Here is a 21,282-nt window from a genome sequence, read left to right as displayed (position 1 = left end):
AATTTTTTTTTTTTCTTTTTTTGATTTTTTTGCCATTTTATTATATCCATTTCTTCAACATTCTTCCACCAATTTCTCCATTTCTATCCTCTAAATTATTTTAATATTTTTTCTAGGATGTAATTTTTATTTTCTAGGTCTTAATAAATTTTTTTTCTAGGATTTGTAAAAAATTTTCCTCGAATTTTTAATTTTCTATTTTTCGACTGAACAATGAATTTTCCCGGTTTTAATTGTTCAACATATTCTATTTTACGATTAAAATATGTTGTAGTTGTGAATAGTGCAAATGAATAGTTGTGGCCTGCGGGGTTAATGGAGTTGTGGCCTGGAATCTCAAATTTGAGGAAATGATGAAGTGGAGGGGACTTGCGGCCCAAATCCGGGAGGGTTAAGGATGCCCTGAGAATTGCAAAATGGGCAATATTTTTTTAATATAATCAAGTGATATTAAAATTAGTACTACTACTAGCTCAAGTCCTCCCTGCAGAAAGCTCCATCATATTGGACAAAACAGAAGTTGACAAAGAGACATAAAAGAAAACTTGTACCTTGTCCTCCCTCTTCCATGCCATGTACTCCCTCCGTCCCAGATTAAGAGTCACTTTTTACCATAAAAGTCCATCTCAGTTTAAGAGTTACTTTTAGAATGTTCTATATTTGGTCATACAATTTTACCCCATTTTTCATCAAAATTACATAAAAATGCATTATCTCTATTAAAATAAATCAAAACAAAAATCAAAAGTCAAAAGGGACTCACCTTCAACCAATTCTACCATCTCACTTCATTTATTACACACTCTACCATCTCACTTTATTTATTACACACTTCAACTCTTTATTAAAACCCGAGCCATAACAATAAGTGACTCCAAATGTGGGACGGAGGAGTACTTATCTTTTATGGAGTAATTTTTATTTTTTTGCCCTATTTTTCGTGTATATATATAGACGTTGATCTAATAATACTTAGGTTAGGGAGACAAAATTGCGGTTTCGATAATTGAATAAGAGAGCTTCCTATCAAAAAATCATGGCTCTATAGTTAGAGAGCTTTGGAGTTTGATTGATTAATATTGTATTCGATGATATGAAATCTTTACAATAAGATTATTTTATAGCGCTAGAAATGCACTAATAAGAGTATAAGTGCATCATGTTTTGACAATTAAAACTCAAATAAAATATAACCTATATAAAGGGAGAACTCAAATCAATGTAAGTTTTATGAGTATCCCTTTTTATTATCAATTGGTTTTAAAATGAAACCTATAAATTTCTATAAATTAAAATTCCTCTAATTAAGTTATAATCGAAATTATAATCGAAATACTCTTTGGGGGTGTTCGGTTGCCAAGATTAAATCCCATGATTAAATATGTATCATGTTTGGTTCATAAGATAGAACCCTACAACTTAATCCTAGATGGATAGTCTCATGATAATTAGTCATAGTCTCCCCCCTCCAACTAAAATAATCTCATAATTTAATCTTATATGAATAATCTCATGATTATTAGTCTCACCTTTCATGGTATTTGGTTAATTAAATACGTTATGTGTCATCATTATATACAAGGGTGGTGAGAGAACTGCATTAGCTATGGTTTGAAGAGTAAGGCCTGAGAGTGTAGTCTACCACCATTTTATATTTTTAAATGTGTGCGAGCATGTGTGTGTCTGAAAGAGATAGAGAGGGTGGGTGGGGGGATTTCTCACTTCTCAAGATTTGTCTTGATTTAAGAGCAAAGTTTGATCAGTGTTGGGTGTGAGTTCTAGGCTGTCTCTCCTTGAAATTCTCATAATGCTATTATTATTATTATTATTATTATTATTATTATTATTATTATTATTATTATTATTATTATTATTATTATTATTATTATTATTATTATAAAAACTATACAATAATTTGATTATTATGTTAAGAGAGTGTTGGCGGTGGTCATCTGAGAAGGACTAGTATTCACTATTCATGGAATAGAATCTTCATTTACATATCTACTACTATAACTTTAATTTTCAAATCAAATTTCCTTTACTATTTTCACATTAATTCATCAATTCGTGTACATGCACAGGATATACTTGAAAGATTGATACGAGTAAATAAGTGTTTATTTAATTTTATGTGGATTTATCTTTCTCATATTGCAATAGAATGTTTTACAAGAATTTGAATATGCCTGAACTTTCATGCATTAATTTAGGAAAAAAAATGTGTGGAAAAGTTGAGATGGATTGTGTATTCCATATTTGACTGACTAATGGTGAGTCCAATCAAAGACATATATTAATCTGTATTTTGATTGACGCATTTGTTCTTGTGCCCTCCACAAGAGACAATTTGGCATCACCTTATGCATTCAATTTTAGCTCATAGTACTGTACTACTCCCTCCGTCTCAAGGTATTAGACCAACTTTTCTTTTTGGAATGTCCCAACATATTAGACTCATTTCCTTTTTTAGCAAAAAGCATCTATCTTATTTTATTCTCCACCTACTTTTTTCTCTCTTCTCTCCCCTACTTTTTCCCTCTCTCATACTTTACTCTCTCCATTTTAACTATTTAAATATCAATTCCTTAAATCATGTGCCCAAAAGAAGCGAGTCTAATACTCCGGGACGGAGGGAGTATAATATTTCATACGAATTTGTCACTAGAATTAGTCTTAGAATTGGTGCAATTTATTGGGCTTATTAAGTGGAGTCATTAAATAGCCTAGGAAATTACTTGTCAAATTCTAATCACACAATCCATAAATATGAGACAATTAAACTTATATCACTTCACACACTCAAGAGGAGAACTTGTCCAAAATATACTTGTGGTGAAACAAGGGAGAATCCATTAGGAACTACTATTGGAGTATATTAAAATTGTAGTATATATACACATAAAAATAAGCATAAAAGTACATGCAAAGCTTATAATAGAAGTTGATAAGAAAAGAGGGGGGGCTGCTTCCATGCCAGCCGCTGATAATTTGTGCAGAGAATGCAGAATGGACAGTGTGTGTGTGTGTGTGTGTGAAAACTAGCTAGATGAAGAAAGTGTAGAGAGGAAAATTTTAAGAAGTCTTTTCAAACAGTTATTATGAGATTACTTTAATTTAATAGGAGTACCACTATTTTTATTTCTATTTTGGATTATCGGATATTGGGACTTGAAGCTAATCAACGTTACTTGATTCTGCCATGTTTTGGGATATTATTATTTAATTTTCAAATTTTGTAGATAGAGGTACCATAGTTTGTTTGTTTTTCTAGAAAGAGGCATGATTTTATAAACTTAAATATAATAACACAACGTAAAAATTTATCTGTACAAATTTGGATTACTATATAATAAGTGACCAAGATGGTTACAAAATTTAAGAATGAAAATATATATATGGATGATATGAAGTGCTAATCAAATTATCGTGTAATCCATTGTAGGAATCCAAATCTATATTACTCCACCATAAAATCTCCTAATCAAATTATAAGTACAAATTGGCAATATTCTGCGGAAGGGCTACATTCGAATCATCTTTCGTCAATGTTGTAGAACTCTATAACTTCAGTCCTACTCGCTAAGACAACATATCCCTTTTCATCTCAAAAAATCACACACATATCAACTCGGCCAATTTAAAGAATATTTATATTCATCATAAAAGTACCCGGTGAAGTATTTACCTATAAAAATATAAGACATTTCCATCCAACTTTGGTGTAATGACAAAAGAATTTATTTCCAATTAATTTTCTCTAGATCAAAGTAAATTTATTTCTCCTTTTTCCAGTTTTTTCATGCAATACAAGGGTTAGGGCATAATTGTTGCACTGTAGAGAATCGATAGCAACTCCAAGTACCGAATTTATAAAAAAAAATCCAGCCATCAGAGTTTGCAATGAGGTTGGTCGACCCCAATCCAACCTCCATCCGTCATTAATTTCTAAGTATTTTCCCCTAATTACCGGATCAATAATGTTCATCGTTGATATTTTTCGTCCATAAATTTCACTCAACTTTTAGAATACGTAAAAAATAAAAAAGGCCAATACTTTTTCAAGTGGTGACAACATAATAAGCAAATTAAAGGTACCATACCAAGTAGGTAGCTCGATAGAAAAAAAGAGAGGAATATTGTGATGTATAACTGCAAATTCAAGAAAGCACTTTTGGGAAAGTCCCACTAAATAAGGTAACATTGTTTTAGATGATAGATCGATGAAAAGAACAATCAAAAACAAGCTGCAAAAAGATACAAATAATAATCATCATTGGCGTGGGAAACTAGATGAACAGTCACAACTTTTGCACCTTATGATGATCACAATCTTCAACCCCAAATCCAACGATCTATATTAATCGGTGTTCATATCATTACTCATCATCATTTTCATAATTGTGACAAAGAAAATATATTAGTAATCAATGACTAAACTTTTTATGCCACTCATGGGAGAAAAAGGGAATCGTGTGTGATACTCAAATTAAATTTATAACATGCTCGTGTTTTTAAGTTACATGATATTATTATACGTGTGTTGTCACATTCTTATGAATAAGGATTTTTATAATTATCAAAATCAAAATCTTGCTATGAAAACAATAATAATCCTCATTATTTGTACAAGGTCTAGAGACCATGGCGAATCAAATGGAAATTAAAATATAATACGGAAAAACAATAAAATGACGTATTTGCCCTTTAAACGATCCATGATATATAGTCAAAATCTATCTACGAGTTCGATAACTCCTCATCCTATTTTGTAAATTTTGTACAAAATTAAGGTAATTATGAGTTTGTGACTTTTTCAACTTCGTCGACTATATAAAAAGGTCATGTAAGTTTATTAATTGGTCTCATCTTTTTCAATATATACTAGTACTACATAAATTTATTATTATTAATATAATAAGTGAGGAAAATGAAAAGCAAAAGGAAAAGAGAGATGGAAGCATCGATCACATGGAAATGGTCCATGGGAGTGTGTGTGGTTAGGGCAGAAAAAACAACAAGACAGCAAGAAAGATGGAGTGTGCAGAGGTATATATGTCTTATGTGCATGATGCAGTGATGCTGTATTGAAGTTTGGGATTGTGAAGAAGAGAAGAAGAAGAAGATATACATAAATAATAATAAATAAATATTAGTTTTATGACTCCCACAGGCTTTAACTCCCATCACATAATACGATGTGTGGCTTTTCCTTATATAATCTGCAAAAGAACCAGCAGCAGTAGGAGTAGAAAATGATGGGATTCGGAAATATAATGGTCTCTCTGTGTGTGTCCATTGTTCCAACCCATTACACAACAAAAGGAAAGCTACAAAATGGACTCGTTTCAAGTGAATTAGCTATCTTCACTTTTCTTCTTTCTTCCATTTCTTGAATTTTGACTGTAGTAAATTCCCAACTCTGAGTTGCATGGATATGTAAAAATGGTCTAAGAATAAAGTATCTTTTTTCCCAAAAATAGACTTTTATTTTATACTACTATATATTTACATAATAATATTCCATAAATTGAATTCGTCTATGTATAGACCCAACTCATTTTGGTCCTATCAAATAGATTGTACACAAAATGAAAAATGTAGTGCTTTTTTTAGGAAAAAATGACACTACCAAGTATCAACTGCTAGCTAGTTCATTAATATCAATATTTAGCAAGTCTAATTTCTAATTTGTTAAAAATACAGCCCTATCTGTTAAGAATATTCTTAGATTTTTTGTTTTCTTTTACTTTAACTCCTTATGTCTTAGAATTAGTGTAAAAAGGCTTTATATGTGATGGATCAAATTATCACATCTTTCTATTAATAATAGTTCACGAGTTTGATCTGTTTGAGTGTTCTCGAATTAAACTTATAGAGAAATTTATCCAATCCATTAATCAACCGACAAGGATACATGAGATACTAGTACAAAAGAATACAAAAAATATTGAAGTTGAAAAAGTGGGAGTGTAGAGCAGTATATGAGTGTCAAAACAAATAAAACCAAGATAATAAAGGTCTTCTTTTTCCTCAGAAAAAAGACAGTGAAAAAGAAACACACCCCCACCTTCATCTCCAATCTAATATGCATATATCAAGAGAGAGAAAGAGGAGCCATCACGGGTGTGTCTTGAAAGGCCCTTATTTCCACAGTTCTAGACAGACAGACACATATTCCTCTCTCTCTACATACCCGAGGTCTTCTTTCCAAATAAAAAAATCAAAATCCCCCCCACCCAAACAAAACCCCAAAATCAGCATACAAATTTACTACACTTCCACTCAAAACCCTCACTCTCAAGAAAAAGAAAGAAAGAAATCTAGTGGTATGGCGGCAATGCTAGAGAATTGCGAGAGCATAATGCTGTCACTAGATTCTCAAAAATCAGTCCCTGCCCCATTCCTCAGCAAGACCTACCAGCTGGTCGATGATCCCTCCACCGACCACATCGTCTCCTGGGGCGAAGACGACACCACCTTCGTCGTCTGGCGCCCCCCGGAGTTCGCCCGCGACCTCCTCCCCAACTACTTCAAGCACAACAACTTCTCCAGCTTCGTCCGCCAACTCAACACCTATGTAATTTTCACTGGGTTTTTTTTTTTTTTTTTTTAATCTTCAGCAATTTTTAATTAAACCCTATTTATGGAATCTAGGGTTTCAGAAAAATCGTGCCGGACAGGTGGGAATTCGCCAACGATTTCTTCAAGAAGGGGGAGAAGCACTTGCTGTGCGAGATCCACCGCCGCCGCACGTCTCAGCCGCAAATGTCAATCGACGCCGGCGGCAATCACCACCACCACCACCTCAGCCACCCAGCATTCTTCCCTTACCCTTCCCGCGTCAGCATTTCCCCACCCGATTCCGACGAGCAGCAGCAATACTCCTCTCCCCCTCCCCCTCCGCCGCCGCCTCCGATCGCCGCAATCACCGCGCTGTCGGAAGACAACGAGCGGCTGCGGCGGAGCAACCACATGCTGATGTCGGAATTAGCCCACATGAGGAAGCTCTACAACGACATAATCTACTTCGTGCAGAATCACGTGAAGCCCGTGGCGCCCAGCAACTCATTCACCCCCTCTCTCTTCCTCTGCAACTCCAAGCCGCCGTCGAGCGAGCTGAATCTGCTGAGCTCCGGCAAGAAAGAGTCCGAGCCCTACCGCACCAAGCTGTTTGGGGTGCCGCTGCAGTCCAAGAAACGTCTGCATTCCGAGTTTAATTCATCAAACAAGCCGAGGTTGGTGATCGACAAGGATGATTTAGGCCTCAATCTCATGAGTTAGCAATAAAGATTAGATTTTTATTAGTATTATTTAGTGCTCGTGAATCTTGAAGCAGAAACCGAATCTTGAGATGGGAAAAAAATGTTTCTGTACATAGAATTGTAGGCATGGTATTATGTTGCAGGTGGGTTTTCCATTTAGAGGGAGAGAGAAGATCAAATTAAGGTTTTAATCAGATCAAGACTGTCTTTTTTTTGGTTTAGCTCAATGGATATTTCTCTCTTTGTAGTGTGTTTCTCAATAATCCAGCATTTAATTCCTATCTTTCTGGTTCTTGTTTCTGTCACATTAATTAATGCTAACATGAAGAAAGATGGAGAGAGAGAATCTGGAGCTGAGGAGAAAACTCATAAATTTGCAGTCTGGCTTTAATGGCAAAAAAATTTCTTGTTTTTTGTTCTTGTCTGATATGATCAATCATGAATCAATGTATCATACGTACACTGCCAATATATTAATCGTGAAAAAAAGAGAATTAATTAACCCCACAAAATGGAGAAACAAACGAGAAAGTGGGGAAAAAACACAGAGAAGAAAACAAAAGGAAAAAAAACAGAAAAAAGTGAGTGCATAGATACATAATGGATAAATGTAATAAGAAGAAAAGGGAGTGGTGTAATATTCTATGAAAGCGAAATGTGGTAAGAAACTACTAAAAATGTGGTTTGAGATGTAGCTATCAAGGCTGCTTCTATACTCCTTCTCATCAACAGGAAACCTTTTTCTTTTCCTACTTTAAGTATCTGATCCATCTCTTTAACACCTTCCTTTCAATCCTCATACATCCCACCCCAAACAAAAATATCTTCCACTTATGTTAAAGAAAACCCTAATCACTATTCCACAAATAGCTAGGGCGTACACAAAAAAAAGATCTTTGTGGCGGACGAGATTAGGGATTTTCTAAATTTCAAGTTCGAGATTTTAGTTTCGGCCAGATAGTTTTATGCGATTTAATTTTGACGACGGACGCTTTTGCACAAAAAGCCATCGATTTTTTATGATTTCAAGACCACGAAATATTGTTGCCTAAAAAAGTCATGGATAAAAAAATGTGACACCTTAGAGTAGTATATTGTTATCGAATGAAATTAAATAAATTAGTGAAGAGTTAACAACTAGTAGTACTATATAAATTGTGATTGGGGTTGAATTCAAATCATACATTAGTTGGAGGAAAGTAAAAGGAAAAAACAAAAATAATTAATTACAGTGAGCCAGCTAGCCATGAAATACAAGAAGATAAAGAGAGAGAAAGTTGACTGTTAGGTATATTGGGTAAATGTGTGTAGTGAGTGTATATTTCTTGAATGATTCAAAACAACCTTTGCTAAAGATCCCAACTTTCGTTGTTCCTTTGTCCAAAAACAACATAAAGGCAAAGTTTCAATGGAAAGTTTGACCACCCATTTCTCTGCTACCTTTTGCTTTACTTCAAGTACTACTAATTACTAAATGCTGGGTTTTTTAAATCCCAATTTCGAGAAAGAACCAAGAAGAAGAACTAGTGTGGGGAAAAAAGTGTAGGAACGTTAGATTGGAAAAATCTTGGTCGTGGGTGATTTGGTTTTATATTAAAATAAAATAAATAGATAAAAATAAATAGAATAAAAAAACCCTAACACCTAGTATCTTGGCACACCTAGATAAGTACTTCCATTTCTTGTCTTATTTTGTGGGTGTCCACGAAAACGCACGTGCTGTAGAGAGATGGATACAAGATAAGGTTGTAATGAGCTAATTAAAGTAGTGGTAAAGTATGCGAAATTAGAAATTAAGAAGATGTACTAATAATAAATTGTGGGAGATTGAGTTATGATTTGTAATTTACAAAAAGTGAATAGTGTAAGGGCTTTCAGGTGATAAAGATGCTTTAAGAAGATGGTTTTGCACTTTGCATGTTGCTTAACAGCCTAGAGTTTTGAAAGTTGGGAAAGGGGAAGAAAAAGGGAGGCAATTTTGCAATTGGGAAATTTCCTTTTTGTTTAGTCTTTTTAGTGAAACTTTTCTTTTTGTTTTTCCATCCACAGGGTTTAAAATTTAAAAGTAATTTAAGTAGATATAGCATTGTAGCTTGTGAATGGTAGTACTAGTATTCAAGCAAAATACTCACTTATATCAAAATTGTGTTAATCTAATAACAAATCACAAACTTGACAAGCACTTTTCTGAGATTTTTTAATTGTAGGAGTGAGGTATATATTCTTTTTAAATAAAAGAATATGTTTTTTAGTTGAGAAACATTTTCAATCATTTTGATTGGGATTCTTGATGTTAATTAGGTGATGATTAGCCATTCATGTTATTCATATTTCATTAAAAGATTGTAAACGGTATGATACCAATAAAGGAATACAACTTTCTATATGAAACAATCATGAGTTTGGGATTCTATATATATGTCTCGCAAATTGAGCAATTTCATCATTAAATAATAGTAGTTGCATACAGTTAAACAAATTTCCAAATTAATAGTAGTAGATAGCTAAGTAATGAAATAGGTATTAGTGATAATTTCGTTTTATAGAATAATAATCAATCGTTTATTTAATTTTGTTGTTTTTTTGCATGTTTGACCTAGTGAAAGAATGATAGTTGGGCCGTAGAGTGATTATTGGGTTGGAATTCAGTATGACACAATCTTTACAAATTTAATTATGAGGTATGATTTTCAACACATTAGCATTTAGCTCCTCCATCTTTCTATCTTGAAGAGTGAATCAACATATCCACACTCTCAAACTAAATTCTTCTATGGGCCATAGCCCACTCTAAAATGGGCTGTAAAGAAAAAAAAGCCCAATCCGTTTACCCCTTTCTTCCTCAGCCGTCTCCTAAAACCCCAAATTTCAAAACTGTGCTAACAATGGAGCCTGAAATAATAATCGCCTCATCTCCGACTGACGCCGGCGTCAGCTGCTGGGACCTCCGCACCGGGGCGGAGCACCTCCGCTACAGGTCATGCGCCTCACCGCTGCACGGTCTCACCTCCGTGGCCGGCCGCTTCCTCGCTTCTTCTCAAGTCCGAGACGCCAAGTCTTCTACTTCTGGCTCCATTCTCTACTGGTCGTGGAACAAGGTATTTTTCGTTTTTAGCTGCAGATTATCTATTAATCAGACATTAGTAGGAGTTAATTAGTTCCTATTATTCGGAATTTATCGGTTTATGCAGGTTTAGGGTTTCAATAGATGCAAAATGTTAGTGTTTTTTGCTTGGGGCTATCTATTATTGTTAAAGTTGTGTTTTGAGAAGAATGAGCGTCGTCGTTTTTGCAGGCTCAGGTTGAAGTGAGGAGCTTCCCAGCCGAGCCTATTAGGCCGATTGCGTGTAACAGCCAAGGAACTTATATTGCGGGAGGAGGCATTTCTGGAGATATCTACTTTTGGGAGGTGGATTGTTTGAAATAGTATCTTTCTTGATTGCTCGAATTGGGTATAATGGATGAGTTTGTTTCGTAATTCTATATATGCATTTGTAGGTTGCGACTGGAAAATTGCTTAAGAAGTGGCATGCGCATTACAGGGCTGTTACTTGCTTGGCTTTTAACGATGACCAATCCCTCTTGATTTCAGGGGCGGAGGATGGATGTGTTCGTGTTTGGTCGTTGTTCCTGTAGGTTTCTCGTGTGTGTATAGTTGTGGTGCACGATTTTGTTGAATCTCCCAACTTAGATGTTTCTACTTTGTTTTAGGATATTTGATGCGGTTAGGAGGGAAGAAACGAGGAATCTTTTCGAGTATAGTTTCCACGAGCATTCTTTGAGAGTCACCGATGTAAAAACTGGCTATGGTGGGTGTAATGCAATCATCGTGTCTGCTTCCGAGGATCGTACATGCAAGGTTATTAACAAAATTTTGATGATATAGCCCAAGATTATTACTTTGGTGTAAAAGATAATTTGGGGAGAGAAGATTCTTGTCTTTTGAAGAAGATATGAGCTAGCCATCTCTTCTCATTGAAATTTCACTTCTTTTCAACTCCTTCAAGTTAAAGAAATCTTGTTATTTGATGTTGAAGTTTACGATGGTGTAATAAATTATGCTGATTTTCGAATGGTCTTCTCTTTCCTTAGGTGTGGAGCTTATCGAGAGGAAAATTGTTAAGAAATGTTCTCTTCCCTGGAGCAATAGATGCAATTTCCCTTGACCCCGGGGAGCATGTTTTCTATGCAGGTGGTAGAGATGGTAAGATACACATTGCTGCCCTAAACGCTCCAATGAGCCAAAACAGCAACAATGGACCGCATGTACTTGGTTCACTAGCTGAGCACAGGTTAATCAACACATTAATATATTCATTATTCCTTTTGAAATCTGATAATATGTAAAGTTTAGTTTACCTAGTCCTTTACCATAGATATGATGCTGGCTTAACTCCAATTGTTCTTAATGCTTTGGTAAGAAGTCAGGGCGGTTTTTTTGCATGTGGAATATAGATTTGTATGTGACTGTGAATCAGAATTAGTGTAACCATATGTTTCTGCTAATAGGGCAATTTCTTGCTGATTTATTACCATTTCCTTTGGTGATATTATGTAAGGAATTTTTCTTCATTCATGATGAGTTTAACTTCTATGTTTCTGAGAAGATTATTACGCATAGCGAATTAGCTATAGCCTTTTGGATATTGTGCTAACGGTGTTGTAGTGGTGTTCTGCTTGATTTTGTTTTTGTTGACCTTGTTATGATTTTAATTTTTGCATGGACAATTTTTTATTTGTGAAACAGCAAAGCTGTAACCTGCTTGGCTTCTAGTGCTGATGGATTTCTATTAGTTTCTGGATCTGAGGATGGTATGATTAGGGTGTGGGATACAAGAACTCGAAACATCATCCGTGTCTTTAGGCATGCAAAAGGCATGTCGCTTTATCACTCAGTTATATATAGCAAAATATCATTGTTTCCTCTTTGTCATTTATGGGAACCGTATAGAAAGTACTACCAAGTTCTCATCTCCCGCATTTGCTCTCCCTCAGGTCCAGTTAATAATGTTATGGTCACCAGACAACCACAATTGCTTAATCCTCGGACATCTGCTCCGACTGCTTCATCAAGGAAGCAAGCATTAACATTACCTCCTCCGCTCGAAAAATTTGCCAATTCACCTGATGAGAACACCCATGTTAAAGTACTCATTGGGGGCCAGGACCCTTCCAATGGAATCACAGACTCTTCTTACGTCAGTGTTCAAGCAATGGAGGCTCAAATTCGAGAACTACAGGTTCTTATTTTATATGTTTCACTTCTAAATTTTCTAACCCGATCTTTATATATAAGGTGGTAAGGGTAATGCCAGATTCTTCCTGCAATTCTTAGTTTTTTTGCCCTTGCTACTTAACAATAACCTTTTGATCTTAACACAAAACCATGAAGCTTCTAATTTTCTGGTTGAACCCCTCTACAGCAAAAGGGATCGACTGCAGCTGCAGAAGTGGATGTGGAACGACTGAAAAACGACCAACTACGATCCGTGCAAATGATCCAACATTGGAAGACGATGTACGATGATCTGCATCAATTCTGTGTTGACGAACTTCTGGAAGATGTTCGTACTGAAAGACCTACTCATCACAATCAGTGAGACGACGATTCTGGTAACCTGGAAGAGTTAGGATCATTCTACTATTTGCTTCTTTGGTCTTGATTAGTTGGAGGATTATTTACACATACAAAAATGGTGATCCCTACAAGGTTTTGTAGTACTTTGAGAAATTGAATTTTGTATCACTTATGCAATATTAATATTTTGGTATTTACGTCAACGACCCTAACTTTAACTATTTACTGTCCACATCTCATTATTACTCGACAAACAAGAAAGAATAACAAGTCAGTTATGAGTTAATGTTGGGATTTTTGACAACATATTTCGACATTCAATTATATATGATTTGAGACTTGATCATTGATTTTTCTAAAAAGTTTTCAAGTTCGATTTTTGTAACCTGCATATACATGTGAAGTGTCGGAATTGGAGGCGTAATTTCTACTCCAGTATCGACACTTTTGTATAAGACTGTTTTTTAAGTAGAAAAAGTAGTGCTAGTAATAGAAAATTAAAATTGAACTGAGCGAAATCCACATTAACAAGGAGAAGAAAACCAATGAATGGTAACTTACTTTCATACTTCTGTATATAATTATTTGGAAAATAAATGAGTTGGACACAACAATAACATTTAGAGGTGCTCCCAGTTTCAGAACTGGCGGTTATGGTTCAGAATCACCGGTTCCGGTTTTAGAAATTGCCGAACTGGAACCGAACCGCGAGGTGTTTTGCGGTTCCGGTTCCAAAATCGTTGGTTTCGTTTCAGAACTGACGATTTTCCGACGGTTTTTTAAGGTTTTTCACGGTTCCAAACTGCCGGTTTTCGACAGTTTTTTGTGGTTCCGGCTCGATTTTACGATTTTCCGGCGTTTTTTTGCAGATCCGGCACAGTTTTGATTAAAATTTTTTTGAACTTGAACTGAACCACGGTTCTAAAATCAATGGTTTTGGTTTGAGTAAATTCTCGCGGTCCCGGTTCGTAACCGTAACCGCCGGTTACGGTTTCACGGTTAACCGCCAGAATCGTAAACCTTGGGCACCTCTAATAACATTGACATATTTAAGAAATATTTGCACTAACATCAATTAGTTCAATGGGAATATGTGCGGACATATTTGCGAATGCATTCAGTGGTGTCGTCTTTCACTCTGTATCGTAGTTTGACGGTCGTCACTTGTCAATGGATGGCGTACAAATAACATAAGTGAACTCTAACCTCAAAAGACGGGGGCACAGCTAGTGGCGGACTTGTGAAGAGACATGGGGGTTCCATGGGAACCCCAACAATTTTACAAAAAACCAGGGGTATTTTAGTAATTTCCTAATTAATTAAATTACTACTATTATTAATATTTAATTAGTGTTAACCTTCACTAATAATCGGCAGATTTTGCATAACCTACACCACTAATTGGTGTGCACCGTATCCTATTCTCTCTCTAATTCTCTAGCTCTCTCCCTTGTTTAAAACATTTTTATTCTTGAACAAAGTATTTTTTTCAATATATTATATTGATTGCTTCTATTATTAAAAAATTTATGAATATAATTAAAAGTGAAAGAAACCGTGACTAATTGACATAGAACAATGAAGAAAAGTAATAAGAAAATAATGAAATTCATTTGTGAAAATGATGGAAAAATGATGAAAAATTGTGACTAATCCGATGAAATTGATCAAGAAGTTCTCTATGTAATAGCATGAGAAACCAATTGTACAGAAATTGCTTAGTTCCTTATATGAAAAATGATGGTTAATGTTACTAATAAAATTATTATGCAGCGATTATGAAAGATAAAGAATAGAAATGTTATGATATGATTATATTTTGACTTTTATATTTATACATTGTGATTTAATTTATACATATGGAGTATGTTTTACTTTTATTTTTAAAATTATTTTTGGACCCCAGTATTAAAATCCTGCGTCCGCCACTGGATACAGCTACCGCATTTTAGGATCAATGACAACAACAAAAACAGAATTTATGGAGTTTTTCGACCCTTATTGGTTGACAATGGGTGGATCCACCACTGACATAAGACCGACCCACCTGAATTCGCAATCAATATAAATTATTGTGATTAAACACCTACTATATGATTTTTGTTTGACGTACTTTCACATCACCAACTAGCCACTTTGAACATAGTATATGAAATTATTTTATGAAGGGCTAGTAGAAGTTCAAGTTGCCAAGCACCAAGATTCCGACGTTACATGCTACAACAAACCAACGGTCCTCTTTCATAATTTCCTTTTCGTTCTTTTTGAGATATATATATCGATATATTTCAATTAAATTAAACTTTATACTTACATGTATCATGTATGTTACAATGATGATTGTATTGTAAGTTAAAAATAAATTTAAATACAAGGTCAAATATGACGTGTAAATGTCTAATCAAGTAACGGGTAACAAAGAGTAAAACATTGGCAGTTGAAAGTATTTAAATGTTTTTTTCTTCTTTCTGATTTTTTAGTTAGGGGAGTTAATATTTGATGCATTCACATGAAATGAAAAGGAGTTGTTGCAGCCATCATAATCTAATCTACCTCGAATAGTGTGCCACCCCAAACAATATTATAATTCAACCTATACACACACCTTATTTTTCAATTCTTTGGGAGGAAAGGGACCCTTCACAATTTCTGGTCCAGTTGTTTGAAACTAGATTATAGTAGTATATTATTTAATATTTTTTTTAAAAATACTATATATGACTAAAAAAGTTCAGCTATATATTCTCACGTATTTGTCACCTTGCAAATTGTACATATTCAAAGAATGTATTTATGAATTCACAGGTGCATTTGCAATTCACAGAGTCGGCAAGATAACTTAATTATCTACGTTAAAAAATATACTCTCTCTGTCTTAAAGCATCCACATCAAATGTAATACTAGAACAATGTCGTTTCACCCACGTTAATAGTTGTAAGTGATCACCAGTTATTAACTGTTTATCTCGATATAAAAAATCACTTTTAAATTAAACAATTGGACTTTAAATATATGACTCGTTAGACTTAGCATAATATTTTAATAATACTCTAAAAATTTATGGTTGTCGCCAATCTCACGGTGCGACGATTCCACGCTAATTCTTTGAGGTTAGAGTTTAGTTTTTTTCTTCGTCCGTCATCTATGGCTAATAACGACTATTTTACCATCTTTTGTCTTCTAATATTGGCAATTATTTTTTCCAATATGTTTGACTCCATAAATTCTGTTTTTTTTTTTCCTTTGTCAATTAGTATTAATTTAGTAATTAAAGAAACAAGAGGTGGAGATGGGCAACCGGCCCCCACCGGGTGGTGAGGGGCTCATTTACACAATCCTCTGACTTGTAACATGTGCAATGGGGTATTTAGATTTCTTTAAATAAAGTAAATTCTAAGCCAAAGTTTCCACTCAAATTACTATGTACCAGTTGGTAGATTAGATCTCTGCCATTTTCCACTGTGCCCCAATTTCTCTTATTTCGCCTTCAATCGCATCTTTTCTTAATTATCAATATATCATATGATCATATACGCATACATCCCATAAATTTACAAAATTACCAAGAAAATGACCAATTTTACTCCTTTCACCCAATTAATAAGGGGAGTATTCATTTATTCATTAGGTTTTGACCTGATTTTAAGTACTGCCAGCGTTTACTGTTGAGACTGCATAACTCTATTTCTCCACAACATGGCTTTCTCATGGATAAATAAAGAGAAAATTTAAAAAACTATAGACTCGAATCCGAAATATTTGACCAATACATTAATCAAGCTATCACTAGACCAACGCATGTATCTGTTATGTGCGTTCGATGATGTCCGAATATATTATATATATTCCTCTCTTCACTCCCTCAATTAGTTTCTTCCCAACATATCATCACTATTCTTTTTTCTTCATCAAACCACAACTCCTTTTTTTCCATTTCCCCATCCCATCCCTCTCCTTTCCTCTATTCCTTCAACAATCCCCCCTTTCCACAAGCCCATTTTCGTCATTTCAACAAAGAAACCATCGGCGGCGACGGCCACCATGGACATGATGAAATCCGACCAAATGGAAATGATGCTTATGCAAATGGACAAGCTCCCCGACTTCTCCACCGCCTTGGACGACGACGACAGCGACACCAACAACAACAACAGCAGCAGCTACGCCTTCGAAAACTTGGAGGCCCGGTCGCCGGCGGCAGCGTACCAAGATCCGGCGGCGTCGATGGCGGCGATGAGGGAGATGATATTCCGGATAGCGGCGATGCAGCCAGTCCACATCGACCCGGAGGCGGTGAAGCGGCCGAAGCGGAAGAACGTGAGGATATCGACGGACCCGCAGAGCGTGGCGGCGCGCCACCGCCGCGAGAGGATCAGCGAGCGGATCAGGATCCTGCAGCGGCTGGTCCCCGGCGGCACCAAGATGGACACGGCCTCGATGCTCGACGAGGCCATCCACTACGTCAAGTTCTTGAAGAGCCAGGTGCAGTCGCTCGAGCGGGTCGCTGCGGCCCGCCCCGAGGTTGGATTTCCCGTGCCGATGTCCAGCGGGACCTATTTTCCGCCCAAGGGTTACCATAATGTTGAATATTGATTTAAGGGTTAATTAATTGGTTACTTATATTTGGAGTTTGTTTTGTGTAAAGCTAAGTCTAATTGTGATTGCCAAATTATGTCATGCATGCTTCTTTCTCAATACAATAATCATCTAATCTCCTTATTACACACACTTTTATTTAACATGCTGTATTCTCAAATTTTATGTGAAATTTCAAAAAAATTCACTTGTCTAAATATCCGTGTGCAAAACAATATCTTTTCATAATATTCACACGGGTTATTTTTGTAAATTAAGGATTTTTCCCCTTTCGGTTCCTTTTTTTTTTATTTTAACGAAATACTACGGAAAAGATAATTGAGAATAATTGTAACTTTATGATTCAGAAATGAAATTGGTTGGAGTTAATTTGATCAAATTTCGTGACTTAGACGGATATTATATTTGTAATATATGTTGCAAGATTGTTTTGCATGTTAACATCGGTTAGACGAGATGTTCATGTCTAAATACACGACACATTGATAAACTTATGAATACAATGTGGGACATGATGGAGTTTGATTAGTACTAGAATTATTACTAAACTAAGTAATCAAGGGTGCAAACTGAGGACATAAATATAAGATGGTATATCAAAACATTCTAAATTACTAAACAACACATTCTAAAGTTACAAATTAAAATCACATATATAGCTATACACATTTCATGTAACTTTAAAATCTAGTCACTTTATAGAAACTTGGCGAGAAAAAATAAATAAAGAGTATGGAATAATGGATTAAAATAGGGACCAATTTGGTAGGGGAATTTCGATGGCATAAAATGTCATGTAGCAAAAATGATGCTCCATAAATAATAAACTAGTAGGTCCATTTGAAAATATAAGTGTACCAATTCTAAGGGTCAAAGGGTCAGCCTCTTGGGGCAGAAAACATCATTTCATGAAGCACTATACAATTATTAAAGATTTGAGGATTTTTGGAAAATAGGACCCTCCAATATTAATTACTTTGCTCCCTCGTGAATCGTAAATTTTGGAATTTTTTTTGTTGCAGATTGATGTATTTTTCTAATCGAAGAAATCGTTCCTTTTTTTTATTTTATTTTTACTATTAGTGATCTGTTACACAATAATTCGATGGGATTTCAAATAATTTACTTGTATTTCAGACGTTATAATTGAAATTGGGACACCATAATTAAGAGAGAAGGTCAAAGGTGATACTCCCTACTTATTTTTTTTTTTCAATTCCTAATAATTTATCACCTATAATTTTTAGTAGTACTACTACTATATTTAATAATATATGGACCTCACATTCCATTAATTCATTTTTATTCATATTTTTTTTATAAAACTAATACTCTCTCCGTCTCAAGATAAGTGAGCACAAACTTTTCGACACGGGATTTAAGGAAATGCGGTTTTGTTAGTAAAGTGGAAAGTGAATAAAGTAAGAGATGAAATACCAAAAAAGGAAATGACTTTTGGGACGTCCCAAAAAGGAATATGAATCGCTTATCATGAGACGGGGGGGAGTATTATATAAAAGTATATATGTTCCACATTCTACTAACATTTTCAACTCATGCTCTATTATATTTCTTTAAATGGTGACAAATTATTAAAAAAGGAGGGAGGATATATAGAGAGAGACAATTTGGTTTTAATAAAATTGATGTTTTTGATGATAAATTGTGACCTGTAAATTTGATCCCGTGATTTGTGGGATAGAACTTGATCTTCAATTTTTTTAGGTTGATTTAACATAAAATACATAAATATACATAATAATATTTAGGAGTAACTGCTTTTAAAGTCACCTACTTTCCATGAATTCTGGTTTTTCCCACGAACTTTAAAAAGTTCGTGTAATGTCACGAACTTTATCTTCGATTGCCATTTTCCCATGTCAGGTTTTCCAGTCCGATTCAAACTGTTCGTTTCCTATTAAGAAAATATCCAAATTCTTTTATCTTACTATCGTTATCTTCGTCTTTAAAATATCTTCGTGTGGGTACCTTGTACGCCTCAATCGGAACTCGATGAAGAAGTTATGGCCATTATGATAGTACAAGGTCGCACAAAGGTCGCAACCTTCATCAAATGGCCATAACTTCTTCATCCGAGTTCCGATTGAAGGCGTACATACGGCACGCGAAGCTATTTCAAAGACAAAGATAACAATAGTAAGATAAAAGAATTTGGACATTGTCTTAATAGGAAACAAACAATTTGAATCAGACCAGAAAACTTTACATGGGAAAATGACAATCAACAATAAAATTCGTGACATTACACGAATTTTTTAAAGTCCATAGAAAAAACCAGAATTTATGGAAAATTGGTGACTTTAGAAGCAGTTACCCTAATATTTAATCAATGTCAAACATAACAAGATGACTTTTTTAGGTTGGGTCTGATCTTTTATTTATTTAAATATTTTCTTATACACATGTCCTAATTATATTAATACGGAAATAATTGTAAATATGAAGGGAAAAAAACTACTTAATGAAATAAAAAAATAAAATAATTAATGTATTCTAGAATACAAAAGCCAACCAACGCTAGATCCAACGAAACATATTCTAGAAAGTGAAAAAAGTTTAAATAATTTTATAATAATAGCAAATAAATGTTTTCTATATTACTAAAATAGTATACAACACTTTTGTTGGTATATATTGGTATCTTGGTCCCAACGCACCCGATGAATAATTTTTAATTTGCTCCTAATAATTTAAAGAAACTGACAATTAAGTTAAATTTAATTTTTGGAATGTTCTTTTCCAAAGTACATAACAAATTATTCAATATTCATTTTTTATGTTTGGCATTTGCATAGTTATTATATATCTAATTGCGTAATTTTCCAGTTATTTGTAACAGATTAGTATATTTTTGCGTCAAATTCGTCTCTTCAAAATTCAAAAAGAAATACTACTAATGATCTATTTACGTTTTATAGGAGGAAGAAATTAGAATTCAATGATATCAAAAAATAAAACTCGTTGATCGAGTTGTAGGTGAAACCATAATGTCACCATTATTTTATTTAGGTCTGATGTTAGCTTTTAGTATGTCTTTAATTATTTAAATTATGAGTTAGCACGAGAAGTCCACGTGATTTATCCATAATGAAATTGCTTTCCCATGTGAATCCAACCTACGTGTTCATTTCTTCCCACGTCAGATAATTAGATTAATATTCTAGTATTAATTTTTCTATTATGCATCCATAAAAAGGGAAAAAAGAACAGAAAGCAAATGTGCAGCAGCGTACCCCAAAATTCACAAGTGCAATGTGAAGAATTTTTTTATATAAATTTTCTTATTTTATATTAATATTAAAATAAAATCCAGATATTTATATTAAATAAAGCTATGTATTGCTGTCTAGCCATAAATTAATATTATAAATTCTAATATTAGAATAAATAAATTAATAACCTTATTTCATGCATAAATATTTGAAATAAATAAATTAATAACCTTATTTCATGCATAAATATTTGAATATTACTCCTTATTCATTTATGCCTATTCTAGAGAGACGATGATTTGTACTACCAAATATAGGGTATTATAATTATAAATAATTACGATTTTTGGATGAATTAAATGTTTTACTATTTCATTAGCAAATGAATCATTTTTATTTGAACCGGAATTTGATACAATAACTACCTAATTCATTAAGATCTAACTCAAACACGATATATTAAGAAAACATCCAATCTTGAAACAGACCCGACATACTCAATACAAACATAATCGGAGTAAAATACGAATCACGCACAAAAGATGAAAAGTAATCAATACAACCCCATGTGATAAATCCAGAAATGGCCAGCATCTTCTTTATTATAAT

At 34.2% G+C, this 21,282-nt stretch overlaps 3 protein-coding genes across 3 annotated transcripts; all 3 read left to right on the top strand.

Moving 5' to 3' along the window:
• Nucleotides 1–6,101: 6,101 nt before the first annotated feature.
• Nucleotides 6,102–7,548, top strand: LOC125219493 (heat stress transcription factor B-4-like). Its single transcript, XM_048121481.1, has 2 exons — nt 6,102–6,580; nt 6,658–7,548. Exons 1-2 carry the CDS (start codon nt 6,332–6,334, stop codon nt 7,282–7,284), a joined length of 876 nt encoding a protein of 291 aa, XP_047977438.1. The 5' UTR covers nt 6,102–6,331; the 3' UTR covers nt 7,285–7,548.
• Nucleotides 7,549–10,150: 2,602 nt separating this feature from the next.
• Nucleotides 10,151–13,046, top strand: LOC125218155 (protein ROOT INITIATION DEFECTIVE 3). Its single transcript, XM_048119768.1, has 8 exons — nt 10,151–10,363; nt 10,561–10,674; nt 10,764–10,897; nt 10,977–11,124; nt 11,358–11,557; nt 12,013–12,140; nt 12,261–12,505; nt 12,689–13,046. The coding sequence occupies exons 1-8, from the start codon at nt 10,151–10,153 to the stop codon at nt 12,863–12,865; spliced, it is 1,359 nt and encodes a 452-aa protein (XP_047975725.1). The 3' UTR covers nt 12,866–13,046.
• A 3,664-nt stretch (nt 13,047–16,710) lies between these two features.
• Nucleotides 16,711–17,568, top strand: LOC125223977 (transcription factor HEC1-like). The gene has a single exon (XM_048127302.1). It carries the CDS (start codon nt 16,886–16,888, stop codon nt 17,435–17,437), a length of 552 nt encoding a protein of 183 aa, XP_047983259.1. The 5' UTR covers nt 16,711–16,885; the 3' UTR covers nt 17,438–17,568.
• Nucleotides 17,569–21,282: the final 3,714 nt, after the last annotated feature.

Source organism: Salvia hispanica, chromosome 4 (assembly GCF_023119035.1).
Source record: "Salvia hispanica cultivar TCC Black 2014 chromosome 4, UniMelb_Shisp_WGS_1.0, whole genome shotgun sequence".
NCBI lineage: Eukaryota > Viridiplantae > Streptophyta > Magnoliopsida > Lamiales > Lamiaceae > Salvia > Salvia hispanica.
This window is presented reverse-complemented; position numbering and strand designations above follow the sequence as displayed.

What these genes read in the sequence shown, in the direction of transcription:
- LOC125219493 (XM_048121481.1), top strand. Translation starts at nt 6,332, where the DNA reads ATGGCGGCAATGCTAGAGAATTGCGAGAGCATAATGCTGTCACTAGAT. An exon ending in TCCGCCAACTCAACACCTAT is followed by an intron (nt 6,581 to 6,657) that starts GTAATTTTCACT and finishes TATGGAATCTAG; the next exon opens with GGTTTCAGAAAAATCGTGCC.
- LOC125218155 (XM_048119768.1), top strand. Translation starts at nt 10,151, where the DNA reads ATGGAGCCTGAAATAATAATCGCCTCATCTCCGACTGACGCCGGCGTC. An exon ending in GAGATATCTACTTTTGGGAG is followed by an intron (nt 10,675 to 10,763) that starts GTGGATTGTTTG and finishes ATGCATTTGTAG; the next exon opens with GTTGCGACTGGAAAATTGCT. An exon ending in CCGAGGATCGTACATGCAAG is followed by an intron (nt 11,125 to 11,357) that starts GTTATTAACAAA and finishes CTCTTTCCTTAG; the next exon opens with GTGTGGAGCTTATCGAGAGG.
- LOC125223977 (XM_048127302.1), top strand. Translation starts at nt 16,886, where the DNA reads ATGGACATGATGAAATCCGACCAAATGGAAATGATGCTTATGCAAATG.